The following is a 17,636-nucleotide window of genomic DNA, read 5'->3' as shown; positions in this document are numbered from 1 at the left end:
AGCCAGACAAAATCAGGTATCCATAATAGACTATTAGAAGTATTGGTATGACGCAGGGGCACAGGCTAGAGCTTTCTAAGCTGGCGGCAAGTAAGAACGAGCCTTCCTGATCACAAAACACTGTGTCAAGGGCTGCGTCTTTAATTCCTTTGAAAACTGCTGCCCCATCGAGTATCTTCTATACTAGAATTGTCATCTGGTGCTGTCTTTAATCTTTTCCTTTCAGAATTGTTACTTTGTGATTCATAATAAAAATTAAGAAGGGATTCTGTCAGCTTCCATCTTCCCTGACCTGTGTGATCACGTGCGTTGTTCTCACAACACGGACCCTGCACCTGCCACACACGGGCCAGCACCACTCACTGTACATGGGTTACCTCTTGGTGTCCTTCCAAGACCCTACAAGATGCATACTATTATCGTCCTCATTTTACAGAACATGAAGTTCACTTACAGAGAGGTTAAGTAACTTACCCAAAGCCACACAGCTAGGAAGTATTATAGAGCAGAGCCAAGATCCAAAACCACATGGTTCGGCTCAGAGCCCGGTCTCTCAACTTCCATGGTACCCCACCTCTCGTGGCCTCTTTCTGCACTCCAGGCCAACTTTGAGAACTGACCTTTCTTACTGCCTATCCCAGTAGACTCCCCATTCTCTGCCTCGCTGTTCTAGACAGCTGCTGCTGATGGCACAGAGCTAGCTTCTGAGTTAGAGCAGAAGTCCCGACATGGCTAGGACGATTAGCTAGGTTGGATGAATTACACCTTGCACATATCTTCATAGGTAAAGAACATCATCACTGAGGACATTTGTCGCTTTCATTAAACATGTTTAATGTTTAATTAAACACGGGCACCTGTTCCATGCCAGGCCCCAAGATCAATTCTGGCATAGACACATAAAGATAAGTCATCTCTAAGTAGTTTGAGCCTGGGAAGAAAGACCTACCAATAGGGTTATCCATAGACTCCTGGGTTGAGGTTCCTGCCGTAAGGGTGGCTGACTTAGAAGCTCTTAGAAAACCCTCAGTCCCACTTCATACACTGTGCAAGGCATCAGAGGCCTGGTAGAAAATCTGTCCTCCACAAATACTGGATATGTTAACAGATGAAAGAGAGGAGGTAACTGAGACTATGTTATCGATACCACATCCAAAGTAGTAACGTCAAGTTGAAATTGCAACTTGAATGGGGAGAGGTGGGTAAAAAAAAATGTTTTACCTTGAAGAGCTATGTTTAACTGTTGCTGAATTGCTATATTTGAGCTTCTCCAATCATGCCAGTTCTTCTGCTACCCAATAACTACCTATTGATGCAGATCTATATTTATTAGTATGGAAAGATATTCATTGCATTGAATAAAAAGTCGGGTTTTAAAATAGAATGTATGCTAAAACTTCATTCTCATTTGTTATGCATATATTGATTTAAATGTGAAATTTGTACAGAGAAAATTCTGCTTGGATATATCCCTCCCTGTCCCCCAAATAGGTATTGATTCTTTTAAAGTCCTTTGAGGGATAATAAAAGGCATTATATTTTTCCTTTAATTTGGGGATAATCTTTGCTCATTTGTCAGTTCCAAAGAAACATAATATTTTAGCTATTGTAGATTTTTGTGAGAAGAGATACTCAGGGCAAAAACTCTTAAGAGTTTCAAGGTCAAATGGCGCCTGGGTGGTTCAGTCAGTTGAGCATCCGACTTCGACTTCGACTCAGGTCATGATCTCACAGCTTGTGAGTTCCAGCCCTGCGTCAGGCTCTGTGCTGACACCTAGGAGCCTGGAGCTTGCTTTGGATTCTGTGTCCCTCTCTTGCTCTGCTCCCCCCCCCCCCACTCATGCTCGGTCTCTCTCTCTCTCTCTCTTTCTCTCTCAAAAATAAACATTAATTTTTAATTAAAAAAAGTTTCAAGGTCAAAGCATTTATTTGCTAATTGAGATCCTGTTCAAGATGCTTTTAATTTCTAGAATAAAATATTTAATTGTTAGAACAGTGGGTATGCTAATAAAATTTTCTCATTCTCTTTCCACCCAGGCATACACACATTTCTCAATCAGTAGTTTTCGAAACCATTAGTAATAGCAAAGTTACAACGTGAAAATTTAGTTTTCATGTCCTTTGATTGGCAAGTGCTGACAGCGCCCCCTTGTGCGTCTTCACGTTCAGAAAAATAGCATTTTTGAAAGGGGAACTTCATTCTCTTTGGACAGACTCCACTGAGACAAAAAATCATTATGGTTTATATTTTATTTTCATTTTCTGCAAATCATAATAACTCGTCTATTTGGAAGCTTCCAACTTTCTTAAATTCGTTCTTGTTGCAACAGTTTTCTATCTACAAATCAGTCATTTAAACAGAATTATTTTCTCTCGATTCATTTTGATGCGAAAACTGAAAATCCATTTCTGTCTACCTTCTACCCAGGCTCTTACATATCCCACGTTACTTCGTGGTAGCTATTCCCATAATAATAAATAAAGCCTGCATGAGCGTGGGTACAAAAGTATACAATGTGTCAACAGGGAGGCAGAGGGAGGCAAGATTTGTTTGAAGGTAGTGAATATTCAAGAGGCTGACAGATGCTACTTTCTAGTGAGAGGGGTCAACGAAGGCCCCCGGGGGATCACACAGTTTCCAGATCCACACACTCTGTCACCTATTCATGACCAAACAACTGGTTTGGAAAAAAAAAAAAAAAAAAAAAGGAGAATGGTAAGATGTATACTTCTCAAGATACATCTTAGTTACTTAGTGAGTTATTGCATACCATGTACAAATGTCCCGCTGCATTCAGCTTCGGACACCACTGCTCTGTATTGCACACTGGGTCTGACGCAAACCGTTTTCCCTTATCTGCATTCCAGAATAAAAGGCTTCAGTCAGCTCTGGTTAACTTAACAGAAAGTCATGTTCATATTCAACTGGGATGATTTCCTCCCACACAGCGAAGAATACACTTAACATCCACCCAGGGTATATAATGTGGTTATTGCATATTTATTTGCATCTGTTCTTAAATAATAATAATAATAATGCCCATAATAAGACTTATTTTTTTCAAATGAACGTTTTTTTTAACCTCTTCCCTCGCCTAGTTTCATAATACAGAGGGTGTTGTTGTTGCTGTTGTTACCTGGGTCCCTAAGCTTGGCAAGTAAAAAGGAGAATGGATGGAATAACTTTCCCTCAATAATTTGCAATGACACTGCTAGTAATTGGCAACATTATTTTTCATGAACCGCTTTTCTTTTGAAGTTTCATGAAGCTATGTCCTATCTCCCAAAGGGGAAAACTACCCAGAAATATAATTTTTTTTTCCATAAATTTTCGAGGCTTTCTGGCCTGGCTGGAAAATAGCTGCTCAGGAACCAAACTGAATCAAATAAATCAAAGAGAATTAGAGAGTAGACTGACAACGAGTTGTCCATAAAATAAACATGTGATGCCTGTATTAGTGACTTGTAACTGCATAATAATTGACAACAAGCCCAGTTAAGAAATCAACTTAATATTATAAATCACAACAGAAGAGGGATTAAAAAAAGGAAGAAGAAGATTGATCAAAATGAAATCAAGTAAACTACCTTTAAGTTGGACCCAAGATTACAAGTGTAAAACCTATCCTGTGATTAAAAACCATGAGGTAGGAATTATTTAAATCCATTGATTGCTTTTTAACAAAGACTGGCAAAATATCCTCCAAACTTAAAACCAGTCAATCAGTCAATAAATTTATTAGTAGAAAACGAGTACCTTTGAAATTAGTTCCTGGGGTGCCAGGGTGGCTCAGTTGCTTAAGCGTCCGACTCTTGACTTCGGTTCAGGTCGTGATGCCAGGATCGTGGGATTGAGCCCCGTGTTGGGCTCCGCACTGAGTGTGCAGCCTGCCTAAGATTCTCTCTCTCTCTCTCTTTCTCGCTGTCCCTGTGTCCCTCTCCCCACTCTCTCTCTCTCTAAAATAAAAACATTTAAAAAAGAATTACAATTCGTTCCTAATGTATTTTTTACTTTTTATTTCAACCTAAAGAAAGGGGAGGCACAGTAGAGGTCATTATGTTGTTAATAAATGAGTTAACATACCTGCCCTTTTCTTAGTGGCTGACCTCCCCTTCTGGTTTTTTTGCTTTAGGAAACTATCCAATCTGCAGACAAAATTTGTCTACACTGAAGTCTGCTGGAAGCCATACTGATTACTAGAAAGGCAGGAATCTTCCTTAGAAGGGATTCCGAGTGGAAGGTCACTCTGAGACACCTGTGTCATTAGACAGGGTCTAGCATCATCCCCCAGTGGGGCTGCGCATGGCCCCCCTTCCCCGTGCAGAGGACCCAGCCTGGATGGGGCTGTCGCACCTGCCACACATGCTCTGGCTTCCACGTCACCCATTTTCACCTTTGGGTGTACTGCAGATGGAATGGGGATAAAAACCTAACAAATGACTTTTTATTCCCTTGACTTACTGCAAAAGTCACAATTTCCTTCAAATCCGGCTGTAAAACGGCATTATTTTAATGGTTGTTTCCTGAAATCAGATATCGTCTACATTCCTCGAAAATAGAGCATTTCTAGAACCAAAGGAGTGGTCATCACTTGAAATGTGTCACCGAAAAGGCGTGGGCTGATCAGGGAGGTGACAGCAACTGTCCCTTTTACCTTTGTCATCCGGGCCTGTTATCAGAAAGCACCTAATCTTCCCTTTCACTTTTAAAATGCCGTGGATTGGACGACAGATTGGTCACACTCCAAGTAACCAAACTGGGTGGGATGGTGTGGGGTCTGAGGGTCAGCCAGTGTGACAGCGGACCCAGGAATTAACAAGATGAAGCCGACGTTGGGATTAGAACAGTGGTTCCCATGCAGAAAATCTGAGCAGGGCCACAGGAGAGGGCACACGGTGTCTTTTTGCCTGCATGCTAACCCCTAAATGGCGGTAAGGGTGCACCCCTAAAACTAGAAAATTAAATACAGAAGTCCAAAGATCTATTTCCCTCGTCTTATAAATGAGAGAGAACAGGTTATATGTTATCAATTCTATAAACTTAAAGTCAAAAATTTCTACCGAACAACTTTATCAAATAAGCAATAATATCTGTAGTTATTTTCATCACAATGAAACCTCTTCTGATTCTTAGAGAGAGAGAGAGAGAGGGAGACCTCAGAGAGGAGAATGGATTTCTCTAAACCCCCAGAGCCAGTTCACGTCAGCGTGGGGACTTGAGCCCAGCCCTCACTGCACTTGGCCAGTGCGTTTCTACTCGATCTTGTCCTCCTCTCCTCGTTGTATAAAGGATTTGGTGATATCTAGAGGAGTTGGGGCCTTTTTAAAAAAAAAAAAAAAAAACAGTCACTATGGCCTTATTAGAGACCATCTGGTTGTTCCCCAACTCTCCTCTGTCACTGCCCTGCATCTTGACCACACGCACAGCATGTTACCTGCACTGCAGGGGGGCCCCACCGAGCACTCATGGGCTTGGTGCCACAGCTCTCAGAACCTGAAAAGCCCTTTAACTGGTCCCTCGAGTGAGTGACTCAGATATCCCTACACTCCCTGAGCCCTGGACGTTGTCACTTCCTGAATGGTTTCCATTGCTGCCTCACAATGTCTGACTGAGCACATCTGGCTGTTTGCGCTGGGCACACAGTAGGCCTCAGTCACTCACATGATAATGGTGTTCGGCCAGGGGATCAGCCATCCTGTGTCACAAAGTCCTGTCCCGCTGGGTCAGCCAGGTCATTAGTGCTCAGGTTAGAAGATTCTTCATTCCAGTAGTCTCCTGCAGAGGTTCTTCGGGTGCCTGTACCCCTTTGGGTTAAACTATATGTCAGCACTGAAATTCTGCCCACGTCATAACTCTGTCTGCTTCTTCCTCAGTTGTTCACGCAGTCCCCAGTCCTGAATCAACCAGCCTTCTCTCCCCCAGTGTCGCTCCGTGGGGTAACAAGAAGTGAGGATTTTAGCCCATGGGTTCTCGCCCTAAATAACATCTGTCAAGACCTAAAACGTGATCCAGAAGAAAAAATTCATTAGGCAAAATGAGAAGTTAACAGACAAAATGACCCTGCCATTGCTAGACTTCCTCTGTTGTTTTCTTTGTACCATTTTCTTTCTTTCTTTCTTTTTCTTTTTCTTTTTTTCCGATGTTGGTTTATATCTGGTTGCAGATCAAACCAGCATCTCTTTCACACGCAAGGCATCTAGTTTGGCTTCACTGAATACCACTCAGAAAATGGGGTGGATAATCAGTTTGTCATGGTCATTTCTGAGCCTCGCTCCCTCTCTCGTCTTGGAGACTGTTACGTTTTTTCTAAAAATGAAATGTTCTATATAAATATTACCCAAGCAGGTATTTCTGCTTAAGCCATTTGGTTACCAAATGGTTTCAATGAACTCGGGATTGGGAGCTCCAAATAAAACATATCATCTCTAATTTAAAAACAAAACCAAACTCAGCTACAAAGTCATGAAGTACGAATTCTGCTCTGCGAAAGAAATATTGGGACTTGTAATTCTTCTATTTCCCTGTCCCACCCAGAGAGTGACGTTTCCTGATTTATTGCCGCCGGGATACTTTTATAAAAACCTAGTACTGCTGTGTTTTCTCGTCCGGCCAAACAGGTCCTTCCCCATCCTTGAGCCCCGCTGTGGCGCTCGTTGTCCGTAGTATTGGTGTCGTGTGTGATTTGCTGCATGACCGTGTGTTGGTCAGTTGAGCCGTGCGTAAACTGATGTACCGCTGGTGTTTTAACACTGTGTCTCTGTAACTGTTTGCGCTGCTAGCTGCTACACTGAAGCAACCATGCTGTTCTCAAGGCAGTCTACCCTTGACGATTTAGATGGACCAGAAACTGTTCCTAAAACAAGTGAGCGTGCTCGACCTAGGCTTCGTAAAATGTTCAGCATGGATATGTCCTCCTCATCAGCTGACAGTGGCAGTTTAGCATCAAGGTGCTTAACTCGTGCATGCTTTGTTTTTTCCCTCACGTTACCACTTTTCCCCCTTCGTGTCATTGCAAACATAAGCTCTCGTGATGTCCGTTTGGTTTTGGTTTTGGTTTCTTAATTTTTATTTTAAGAATTTGCATGACTAACCAAAAGCATAACCGCCGCTCATTCTGGGACATGACTGGTCACTCCCAGGACAGCGTTCTCTTACACTAACCGCTCTTTGGTTTTTGTCTGTTAGGAGTTTCTTAAAAATCCTTATTACAAACGTTGTCCTCCATTTTGTAAGTATCTTCCACTCCCTAGGCGTAAAGAGATAAGCATGCTCCCTCCTTGATGGAGAGCTCGTGTAGGCAGTCCTCACAGAGGAAAAGGGGCCAGGAAATATAGAAGACTTTTTCTCATGATTTCATCAAAAGAGACATGTAATAGAAGAAAAAAAAATTTTAAATCTGCCACATGGAGTCATTTTTAGTGGATAAGACCAAATCTACAGAACTTAGAATATACTTTACCATTGGTTTTTGTAAAGAATATTATCGTGCGGTAGAATATAGAGCCTTTGCCGACTGGAACTTATTGCTCTGGGCTTGAGTTTTCTCATTAAGTCCTACCATAAGACAATACTCATTTAGAAATGAAATGATTTACATACAGTCCCAAAGCTCTTTGTGGAATTGCCTTTTTGAATGGTCCACGGGGGCACAGAAACATCAGCTGCATTGTGCTTCTCGTGACACCAGAAAATCACCCGAACCAAGACAAATTTCAGTTTTGACCGTGCACAGTGGTAAATCAGAGGGGTGTTAACTTATTCTCTTCCATTGCACTCGGTTGAGTCCTGAAGGTACCAAGACTCGTTGACTCCCTTCAGGGCCAGACCTGACCCAAAACCATAAAGAATGTGCTTGTAATTGGTTAGAGTCCAGCTGGAAGTTAGACTTGATGTGGGGTTGGCTCCACTGTTCTGAAAATTGCCTGGGGTGATCAATTTCATGGCCTTCCTAGGAGGTAAGTCCTAGAAAAATACCCAGTTTGCCTTGGCATTCCAAGAGCTTTCTATGCGATGTCCCGTACTGAAGTCCAAGGTCCTGGGAACATAAACACATGAGTGGGCACCAAGGGTTCACATAAATGTTCCTCGGTCTCAGGATGCCATGAAGGGCTCTGCCAAGGCCTGTTCATCTGTCCATCCACCCACCCATCCACGCACTTATTGACATGTCTACTGTCGTCCATGACAAGAAAAGTGGGTACGACCTGTATATTTAAGAATCTCTGTGTTTATGGGCCCAAGCTGCTCACCATATGCCATTCAGATAACAGTACAATTTCAGAGTCTAACATAGTACGGTCCTCTATCTACCAGATTCCACATCTCCAAAACATTTTTGCCTTTCTGCCCTTCATGGGCTGGGGTAGACAATAAAGACAAGCAGGCCATGAATTTCACTGTTACGGCTGCTGTATTTCATTTCCAAAGTCGCCTACACAGACATGGCAGGGAAAGTTAGGAGATAAAGGACAGAGAAGGAGAGGTACAAGAGAGATGGTCAGGTTGCCAAAACTAGAGGGTGGAGATAAGTAGGGAAGCTTAGGGAGAATGAATACTCCATGGGGAACAAGTAGAAAAGATAAGGTGCAGTCACTGGGGACAGAGATAGGGGTACACCCTGACAGTGCAGCCTGCAGGATCCATAGCCCTGGGGAGAGTCCATAGCACTGGAGAGGACAAAATGGCAGGCCTTCCCATGTGCAACACAAAGAACCCAGCGGGGGATGGTTGGGAGCCAGAGAGATGGTGAAAATTCAGTCATACGTAATAAGCACCAGTAAGAAAGAGGTAAAGGATGGAAAAATAGGGAGGAGGAACAGATATCCAAGAAATGAGGCATTTTTTCCATAAAGCATGCAGGTTGTTTAATTCAGCCAATATTTTCTCATTCCTATCCTCCCCTTATGGGTAGGAGTGGGTCCATTATGTAGAATTGGGAGTAGAGTACCTCCTGGCCAATACCCACGGACCCAAACTGGCAAAGTTTTGTCTCCATAGGCACCATCCTTTAATATAGTGGTAGGTATGCTATACTGTCTCCATTTGAAAAGAAACACTGGAAACCATGGCTGCAAATCTTGATACGATTTAGACAACCTCTGTGCATAGGTGGCTTTAGCAACGTCTGAGCCATGTCGTGTGACTTGTTCAGGGTCTCAACCGTGCGCGTGCACTGTGGGCTTTTGCATTTGGAGGCTGCTGTTTGCAGTCTCTGCAGACCAGACATGAATACTCTGAAGGAACAAAGCAGGTGGATGGAATGTCGGGGGCGGGGTGGTGGGGGCAGGGGAGGGAACGGGGTGGTAATTTTCTCGCCCGCCTTGACGTTTGTATTGGGGAGTGTCGGGAAGGTGTCTCGAGAATCGGGAGGATGCTAAGAGCGGGGTGTGTGCCCTCCCTCTCTCCCGACAGCGAGCCCACGCAGTGCACCATGCTGTACTCGCGCCAGGGGACCACGGAAACCATAGCGGAGGTGGAGGCCGAGCAGGATGACGAGGCGGTGGCCAAAGACGCCGACCAGGGAGGGGAGGAGGCAGCGGACTTGGGGCCGGAGGAGGCCTCGGAGGCCTCGGAGGCTGGCCTCACCCCAGATGCCGAGCTGCCGCACTACTCCACCGAGGATGGGGACGTGGAGGCGCCTCCCTCCTACAGCAAGGCGGTCAGCTTCGAGCGCCTGTCCTTCGGCTCACGGGACGACTCTGCAGGCCAGAGCCACATGGCCGTGAGCCCTGACGAGAGCCGCTCAGACAGGCTCGAGTCCAGCATCTTACCGCCCCTGACTCACGAGCTGACGGCCAGTGAGCTGCTGCTGAACAAGTAAGAGTGCTGGGCGGGTGGGGGGGGACGGGTGTTCTGCAGGTGGTGGGTAGACAAACTCCCATGGACAACCGTCCACCTGGACATTCAGAGCAAACAGACCCAATGTTCAGTGCTCCCATCGTGAAGCACAGAACTAGCCAAAGCCGTCCGTGATAGACACTTGTGCACACATTTCTTCCTCCAGTAGGCTATTAGGTTGACTCCGCCAGAACTCTGGCCACATGGGAAGGAGGGGAGGGACAAGAGGGATCATGCAAAGCAGAAATCAGTGATTTGGAGAAATGAAGACGAGTTTATTCTCATGTTGTTTATTTGGTTTTTTTTTATTTTTTTTTAACGTTTATTTATTTTTGAGACAGAGAGAGACTGAGCATGAACGGGGGAGGGTCAGAGAAAGGGAGACACAGAATCTGAAACAGGCTCCAGGCTCTGAGCTGTCAGCACAGAGCCCGACGCGGGGCTCGAACTCACGGACCGTGAGATCGTGACCTGAGCCGAAGTCGGCCGCTTAGCCGACTGAGCCACCCAGGCGCCCCTCTCATGTTGTTTATTTGAACAGGATGTTCCATGATGACGAGCTGGAAGAGTCCGAAAAATTCTACGTTGGCCAACCCCGGTTCTTGCTGTTGTTCTATGCCATGTACAACACTCTGGTGGCCCGCTCAGAAATGGTGTGTTATTTTGTGATCATCCTCAACCACATGGTCTCTGCCTCCATGATCACCCTTGTGCTTCCCATTCTGATCTTCCTCTGGGCCATGCTGTCTGTGCCCAGGCCCAGTAGACGATTCTGGATGATGGCCATTGTCTACACAGAGGTAAGCCTTGAGTGGGAATTGCTAATAAATCGCTTCCGGCATTCACTCGAGGCAGGCCAGCCCTGTCTCCCAGACAGTTTCGCGCAGGACATTCAAGTAAATGGATGTTCTTAGATAGGCAAATGACTAAACTAACAGTTATTTAGTACTGGCGATTGTACATGTCTTTTCACAGGTCACACCACACCAAGATAGGCACCAATATCGTTTGGTTTAACATATAAGGAAACAGCTTTAGCCAGATGAAATAACTGACCCAGGCTGCCCAACTGGCAAGTGATGGGGGAGGCTTTTGAAATCTGGTCATCTGTCCTATGATAGGAACTACTGAAATAATGTGTTATTTATGCAGAAATTAGTGTCTCGTGCCAGTGGATGGATGTCCAGTGAATGGATGCTGAATTAAACAACACAGTAAGCAATTTGAATGTAGTTTGATACAACATGCATATTTCCCATTTTTAAGCTTTAAGCCAGTTTCAACACACAAAAACACAAAGTCACATAAGCACCTACCTAAAAATCTGAAGAACACGAGGGTAAATTACCATTTCATTTTCATCACGTGTGAGGGGACAGGAGACACTCTTCCCAATTATATGAACCTGTTTTTCTATCCTTCCCCATCAAATATATGCAATGTCACAAACTCCCATGACAACCATAAAATTGGGAATTAAAAGGGAGGCTCAATAGCCTTTTTTTCCTTGGGTTATTGTAGTTCTTTGTGTTCTGAGGTCTTTGAAGAAGGCGAATTTTCTTACCTGGCTCATATAGGAAAGTTTTCACTAACATTGGTAGTGTAGTTGCTTCTTAAAGGATGGAATTCATGATGGATGTACATTGAGATTCCAGAAATTTTGTAGGTTTATAGGTAATTCACCAGTAAAATAAAGCAAAGCTTTTATCAAAGCATCTCGAAAGTATCAGTGTAAAGTATCATGTATCTTATTTCCATAGTAATTATTTAAATATATTTAAATACTTATAAAAGGTGGAAAGCCAACTACCTAGCTATCACTTTAAGTAGACTGTCTGTCATGATCTTGCCAAAATAATCATTTTTAAGTCTTACTTCCATCACATAAACTTTGTGATCCGGGACATAAATGACCCCCTATTTGGGGAATGGGTCCATTCTCTGTACCACCTCTGTACAGAGGTGAGGGAGTTTCTAACCTAGAAGTGAAGGAAGGGAGTTTCTAATGTAGAAGTGAAGGAAGAAGGAAATTCTCTAAAAATTTAGAGAAGGGAACAAGAGCTACTTATGTTATTTCATCATAAAATGAAATCTTCCTAGTTAAGTTAAATTGGGGTTCCCCATTTTCTCTGTCACACCAAGAAGGGAGGAAGTAGAAGATTAAGGTGATGTTAATTCACTCTACAAGTTAGACTATGCACCAAAACCCAGGAACTATGCCAAGCATAAGAAGAGGACAATAAATTTAATAAAAAACTTTTTTTAAAAAAAAGTTGTTTCTGTTTCTCAATGGCTCACAAACCAATATGGTGAACACATAGGATGTAAACAAAGAATTGCCCTACAGTACAACACAAAACCGCATTAGAGAGCATACAAGAAATACGGATATGATCTGTGCCTCATGCAGCCTGGGTGGTGTGGAGAGAGGCCATCATAGCATCTTCTCAGTAGAAGACAACTGAGTCTTAACGGATGAGTGTAAGGTCATCAAAGGACAAAAAGCAAAGGGTCAAACAAAGGTATAGACACTCTGACATGTGCCCAGAATGACAGATGGCTTGTGATGGCTGGGAGGCAGGCCGTGAGTGGACGGCACGGTAGTAGGCTCTTGGGAATGTCAACAGGGTGTATGCTCAGGACTTTCTCCCCTTGGTATGAAAGTTTTTGAAAAGACGGTGAGAGGTCATGGGATGTGAACTGACCCAACGGCCACGAGGCTGAAGATGAATGGGGTAAGTGAGAAGTTTTAGTGAGTGACCCAAACGGGTTGGGGGTGCGAGTGAGAAGGAAAGAGGCAAAGATAGTCTTCAGGTATCTGCTCTGGCATCCGTTTGTGGCAGTGCTGCTCAGCATGGTAAGAAACACAGGACTGTTCTTTGCGGAAGCTTGGCTATAAGAAGGAGAGAGACGGGAGGAGGGTAAAGTGACTCTAGGTCGAAAGAGGACTTCGAAAAATATTTTTTATGGATGAATTGCGTGAATTGCAATTGATTCCCGGTGACCCAGCTGTCAGAGGGATGTTTAGATGAGGCCTGTCAATTTTCTCATGTGTCTTTGTCACAGACCGCTTCTCCCCAACATTCGTACCCTTAACTAGTCACCACAACCGGCAAGTTTTTATTTCTTTTTATTTCTTCTTGAGGAGAACTTCCAGGGAGCAACGAAATGGTGAGAGCAGGGGCACCTGGGTGGCTCAGTCGGTTAAGTATCTGACTTCGGCACAGGTCATGAGCTCGCGGTTCGTGGGTTCGAGCCCTGCATCGGACTCTGCTGACAGTGCAGAGCCTGGAGCCTGCTTCAGAATCTGCATCTCCCTCTGTCTCTGCCCCTCCCCCACTCACGCTCTACCCGCTCTGCCTCTCAAAAATAAAACATTAAAAAAAATTTGTTTTAATGGTGAGAACAAAGAGGTCAGAGGAAAATGAAAATAGGCATCAAAACTGTCTGAGATGCTCAGGAAGATTACAAATGAAAGCAATATGTAAAATATAGAATTCTTTTTGTTCAAGTTTGTCCTCGTTACCATATCTTAATAGCTGAGTAATTAAACCTTATTAAATCAGTATAAACTAGCCAAGTCCTGAAAAATAGAAAAAATCATAAGTAGGTGCCGTGAGTAACCTGGCCAGCACTGATGTATCTACAGTCCTGCCCTGGCAGCAGTAAGATATTGCTCTTGGTCTAAAGTCCATGTAAGAATGATAATGTTATTTTTCCACACCATTGTGTGTGATCTTATCACCAAAACTGTGAAATGATCTCTTTCATTTTTATAGAACCATAGAATGGTTCTATATGAAAAATAGTGATATAAAAGCTTTTATATCACTATTTTTCATATAGAACCATTCTTAAAAGGAGTGATTTTTTTTTTTTTCCATCATCTGCATGTAGGTGGCAATTGTGGTCAAGTATTTCTTCCAATTTGGCTTCTTTCCCTGGAACAAGAACGTGGAATTGAACAAAGATAAACCTTTCCACCCACCGAATATCATAGGAGTGGAGAAGAAAGAAGGCTATGTCCTTTATGATCTCATTCAGCTCTTGGCTCTTTTCTTCCATCGGTCCATTTTGAAGGTACTGCACATTAACACTTAACCGGGTCATGTTGATCATTGCAGCCCCCGTGATACTTCTGGAGAACCTGAACATTACGATTGGCGATGAGGCCAAGGCATATGGGGCTCAATAAGGGAAACTGTAATAAACTTGGAAGAGAATTCCCCCATATTTCTACTTCTATTATGAACATATCATAATTAATCCATATTTGTGGGAATTATGTTAGAGAAAATGCATAACCTTGCAAAGGTATGTTATCCAAGGAAACCACTTAGCCAAAACTGAGTTTGCCTGAATTTTCTAGTTCTGATAAATTACCTGAATTCATGCAGTTTACTAATTCTTGTTATGAATATATTAACAAATGTGTTAACATTATGTTTTCAGTTCTAGAAATTGAAGTTTAAATTTCTGCATTTAAGACATGGTGGTATTATGTTGTATGTGAACTACACCTCCGTTTAAAAAAAAAAAAAGACATGATTGTACAAATTTGGTCACTTCACAACTCTCTTGCAACTTGTATCCTTTTTCACATCATTTAAAAAATGTATATAAACCTTTAGGCATTTTGCTGCCTTCTCATTAATATTTCAGTGGTTTAGCAGCTACAGTTGAATATTTAAAGCATAGAATAAACAAAATTTTGGCGTTTCCTATTGATATACTTACTCTGGTTTCTTAGAAAATTTCATATCTATGGTGAATGTATTTGAGGTACTCTTATGCTGAAATTTTGGCTAATGATATGAAAAATCGTTTTTAGAATGACAAATCTTTTCATAAGGAGACAAAACTACCCTACAGCTTTGGAAATCTAGGAAACCAAACAGTTCAAACTACGTGGAAATTTCAAATGTGGTTAAAACTATCCTATTTGGTATGAATTGCTATAGATCTTATAAATAATTGGAAGAATTCACTAACAAATACACTACTATGAAAGTAGTAAAAGAATCTAAACATGTTCCAATGTTGGCCAAAGAGAAAACAACTTTTAAAACGATTTAAAAGAAAAAAAATGATTTAAAAGAAATCAATATAAGTTGGAAAATCCCATTAGGAAAATCTAGAATGTTTGTTATGTTTTCAAGAATGCATCCACTGACTTTTCTTCTTGAAATAATATACCTATTAATATTTAAGAATAGGGACGCCTGGGTGGCTCAGTCAGTTAAGTGTCAGACTCTTGATTTTGGTGCAGATCATGATCTCATGGTTTATGGGATCATGCCCCACGTCAGGCTCCACACTGGGCATGAAGCCTGCTTCAGATTTTCTCTCTCCCCTTCTCTCTGCCCCTCCCCACCTCAAAATAAATAAATAAACTTTAAAAAATTAAAAATAAAAGAATAATCTGTGTATTAGGTGACATTGTCTTTTAGTGAATTGATCATGCTCCAAGTTATTTTTTGACCAACTGAATTTTGGCAAATTGGACTGGAGCTCTTATCCTCTACAGCATGTGTCAGAGGGAGGACTGGGTGAGCTCCTGGGGAATAAATGCATAGCCTGGCAGTCTGGGCACTCAGGAGGCAGTGGGCTCACTGGGGAGCTTCAAGAAATGGCAGCAAGGTCATTGTAAGGTGGGTTTGCTGTCCAGGTAACCTCTTGCACCAGCAAGACCCCTGGTTTTTCTCAGCCTCTCCTGCTATCCTTCCTCCTGCTGTCCTACCAGCCCCTTTTGCCCATTTCTTTGAAGCAAAATGCAGGCTCTACAGAGTGCATCACAATCTCTGTCTCATATGTGGGCCAACATTTTTTGAGTAGAGTATTTGCAGCTCTGTTCCTGACCCAGCCGTGGGTGATGCAGGGGTTCACAGCTTACCGTGGATGTTCAGGGAGACACAGCATTTGTATGTATTCAAGTGTAGGTATTTGGTGAACATGGACGGTGGGGCTAAATTCACCCACTGATATTTAAAATGCTACTTGTAAGCACAGAGAAATATGTTCTAGAAAGTGCTTTCCCTCAGGAACGAGTTAAGTGATTATAACTTCGCCTTTACTCCATCTGCCAGACATGATCTGCATCCATGTCAATTAGTTAGCCAAACTCATGATCTGCACCAGCCCGTCCCCGCTCTCTGGGACTATCATAAACACCTAGATAATAAGCTATCCTAGAGTCCCTTCATTTTCCAATCCTTTTTCTGCTTTATTGCAGTATGAGTGACAAAAATAATTGTAATATATTTAAAGTGTATACATTGTGGTGATGTGTTTCACGTAGACACAGTGAAAGGATCACCTCCATAGGGTTCATTAGTTCCCATCGCCTCCCGTATATATCTGTTTTCTTTTTCGTTATTTTTTTCCTCCCTTCCTCCCATCCCCCACCCTGCTTCCTTCCTTCTTTCCTTCTCTCCTTCCTTCTCTCCTTCCTTCCTTCCTTCCTTCCTTCCTTCCTCCCTCCCTCCCTCCCTCTTTCTTCTTTCTTTCTTTCTTCTTTTTCTTTCTTTCTTTTTTGTGAGAACATTTAAATTCTAACTATCTAGCAAATGTCAGTTTTATGATGCAATATCACAGCCACAGTCACCGTATTTCACATTTGGCTTTCTAATCGTGGGGGATGCGATGCTACCTCACCGGGAATGGCCGTCTGAGTTGTCCCTTATGCTTTCTCAGTGCCACGGCTTATGGGATGAAGATGACATCGCCGACAGTGGCACAGACAAGGAAGAGTCGGATGATGAGCTGTCCCTCAGTCATGGCAGGAGAACCTCCTCTGATTCTCTGAAATCCATCAACCTGGCCGCGTCAGCGGAGTCGGTGCACGTGTCCTTCCCGGAGCAGCCCACGGCCATCCGGAGGAAGCGATCGGGCAGTAGCTCCCAGATATCCCCCAGATCCAGCTTTTCTTCCAATAGGTCCAAAAGAGGTATCTGTCACATGATTTCCTTAGGCTGGAAAAACTCTGAGTTTTCTGGTTGTTCCGGTGCCAGTGGGTCTGGGTCTTGGGCAGGGGCGTTTACGGGGTGCTCTCAAGGAGACAGATGTGGTGATGTGAGAAGAAAGTGCTTTGACATCACAGACTCAAGTTCAGTTCGTAGCTCAACTGTGTGACCTGGGGCAGTCATATCATTCTTTAAAACATCTGATTCCTTCCCAGGATGAGGATTTGGGGTCGTTGTGAAAAGTGGCCAGCACACTGCCTCGTATAGTAAGTGCTGGGCACATGCTAGTTTTTAAATCATATCCAGAGATATGAGATATTTCAGGGTGTGTCCAGAATGCTATACATCACAATTTATTTTGAAAATATTTTTAGATTTTATCAGTGGAAACTTTTAGCAAAACCACCTATTTATTCCCTAAGCTAGTTAATTTCTAACTAAATAGTTGGGTATTATCAGCAGATAGACAAGCTCTCCAGTTTCCACTCTTGGAGAAATTGGGTTTTTGTATTTATAGTGCTCCTGCCTGAAGCTTTCCAAACACCCGTGTATTCATCTTCAGAATACACTTTTCAGGCAGGCACCAGCAGTCATCCATATTCGTTTTACAGTTAGAGAAATCTGGGCATGAAAAAGGCATGGGGCATGGACCCAATCTGGAAAACCCACAACCTGGGACCCCGTTTAGCACGATAAAAACTATTCTTCCAATCTATTTCTTCCTGGAATAAAGATCATATAACAGGGGCGCCTGGGTGGCTCAGTCTGTTAAGCATCCAACTCTTGGTTTCGGCTCAGGTCTTGATCTCTAGGTTCATGGGTTTGAGCCCCATGTC

At 43.1% G+C, this 17,636-nt stretch overlaps 1 protein-coding gene across 8 annotated transcripts in view; it reads left to right on the top strand.

Annotated features, from left to right (window-relative positions):
* Positions 1-17,636, top strand: part of LOC102966393 (piezo-type mechanosensitive ion channel component 2) — a 468,901-nt gene that overhangs the window by 425,601 nt on the left and 25,664 nt on the right. For 6 of the 8 annotated variants that reach the window (XM_042961473.1, XM_042961475.1, XM_042961472.1 and 3 more), the window contains 5 exons: positions 6,781-6,948; positions 9,413-9,817; positions 10,380-10,638; positions 13,736-13,918; positions 16,532-16,784. In XM_042961473.1, the coding sequence (XP_042817407.1) occupies positions 6,781-6,948; positions 9,413-9,817; positions 10,380-10,638; positions 13,736-13,918; positions 16,532-16,784 (1,268 nt within the window). The remainder of the gene's footprint in view (positions 1-6,780; positions 6,949-9,412; positions 9,818-10,379; positions 10,639-13,735; positions 13,919-16,531; positions 16,785-17,636) is intronic. The other 2 variants (XM_042961476.1, XM_042961474.1) reach the window with 1 other exon arrangement.

This window comes from Panthera tigris, chromosome D3 (genome assembly GCF_018350195.1).
Source record: "Panthera tigris isolate Pti1 chromosome D3, P.tigris_Pti1_mat1.1, whole genome shotgun sequence".
In the NCBI taxonomy this organism is placed as follows: domain Eukaryota; kingdom Metazoa; phylum Chordata; class Mammalia; order Carnivora; family Felidae; genus Panthera; species Panthera tigris.
Note: the sequence above shows the minus strand (reverse complement) of the source record. Positions and strands in the feature narration are given on the sequence as shown.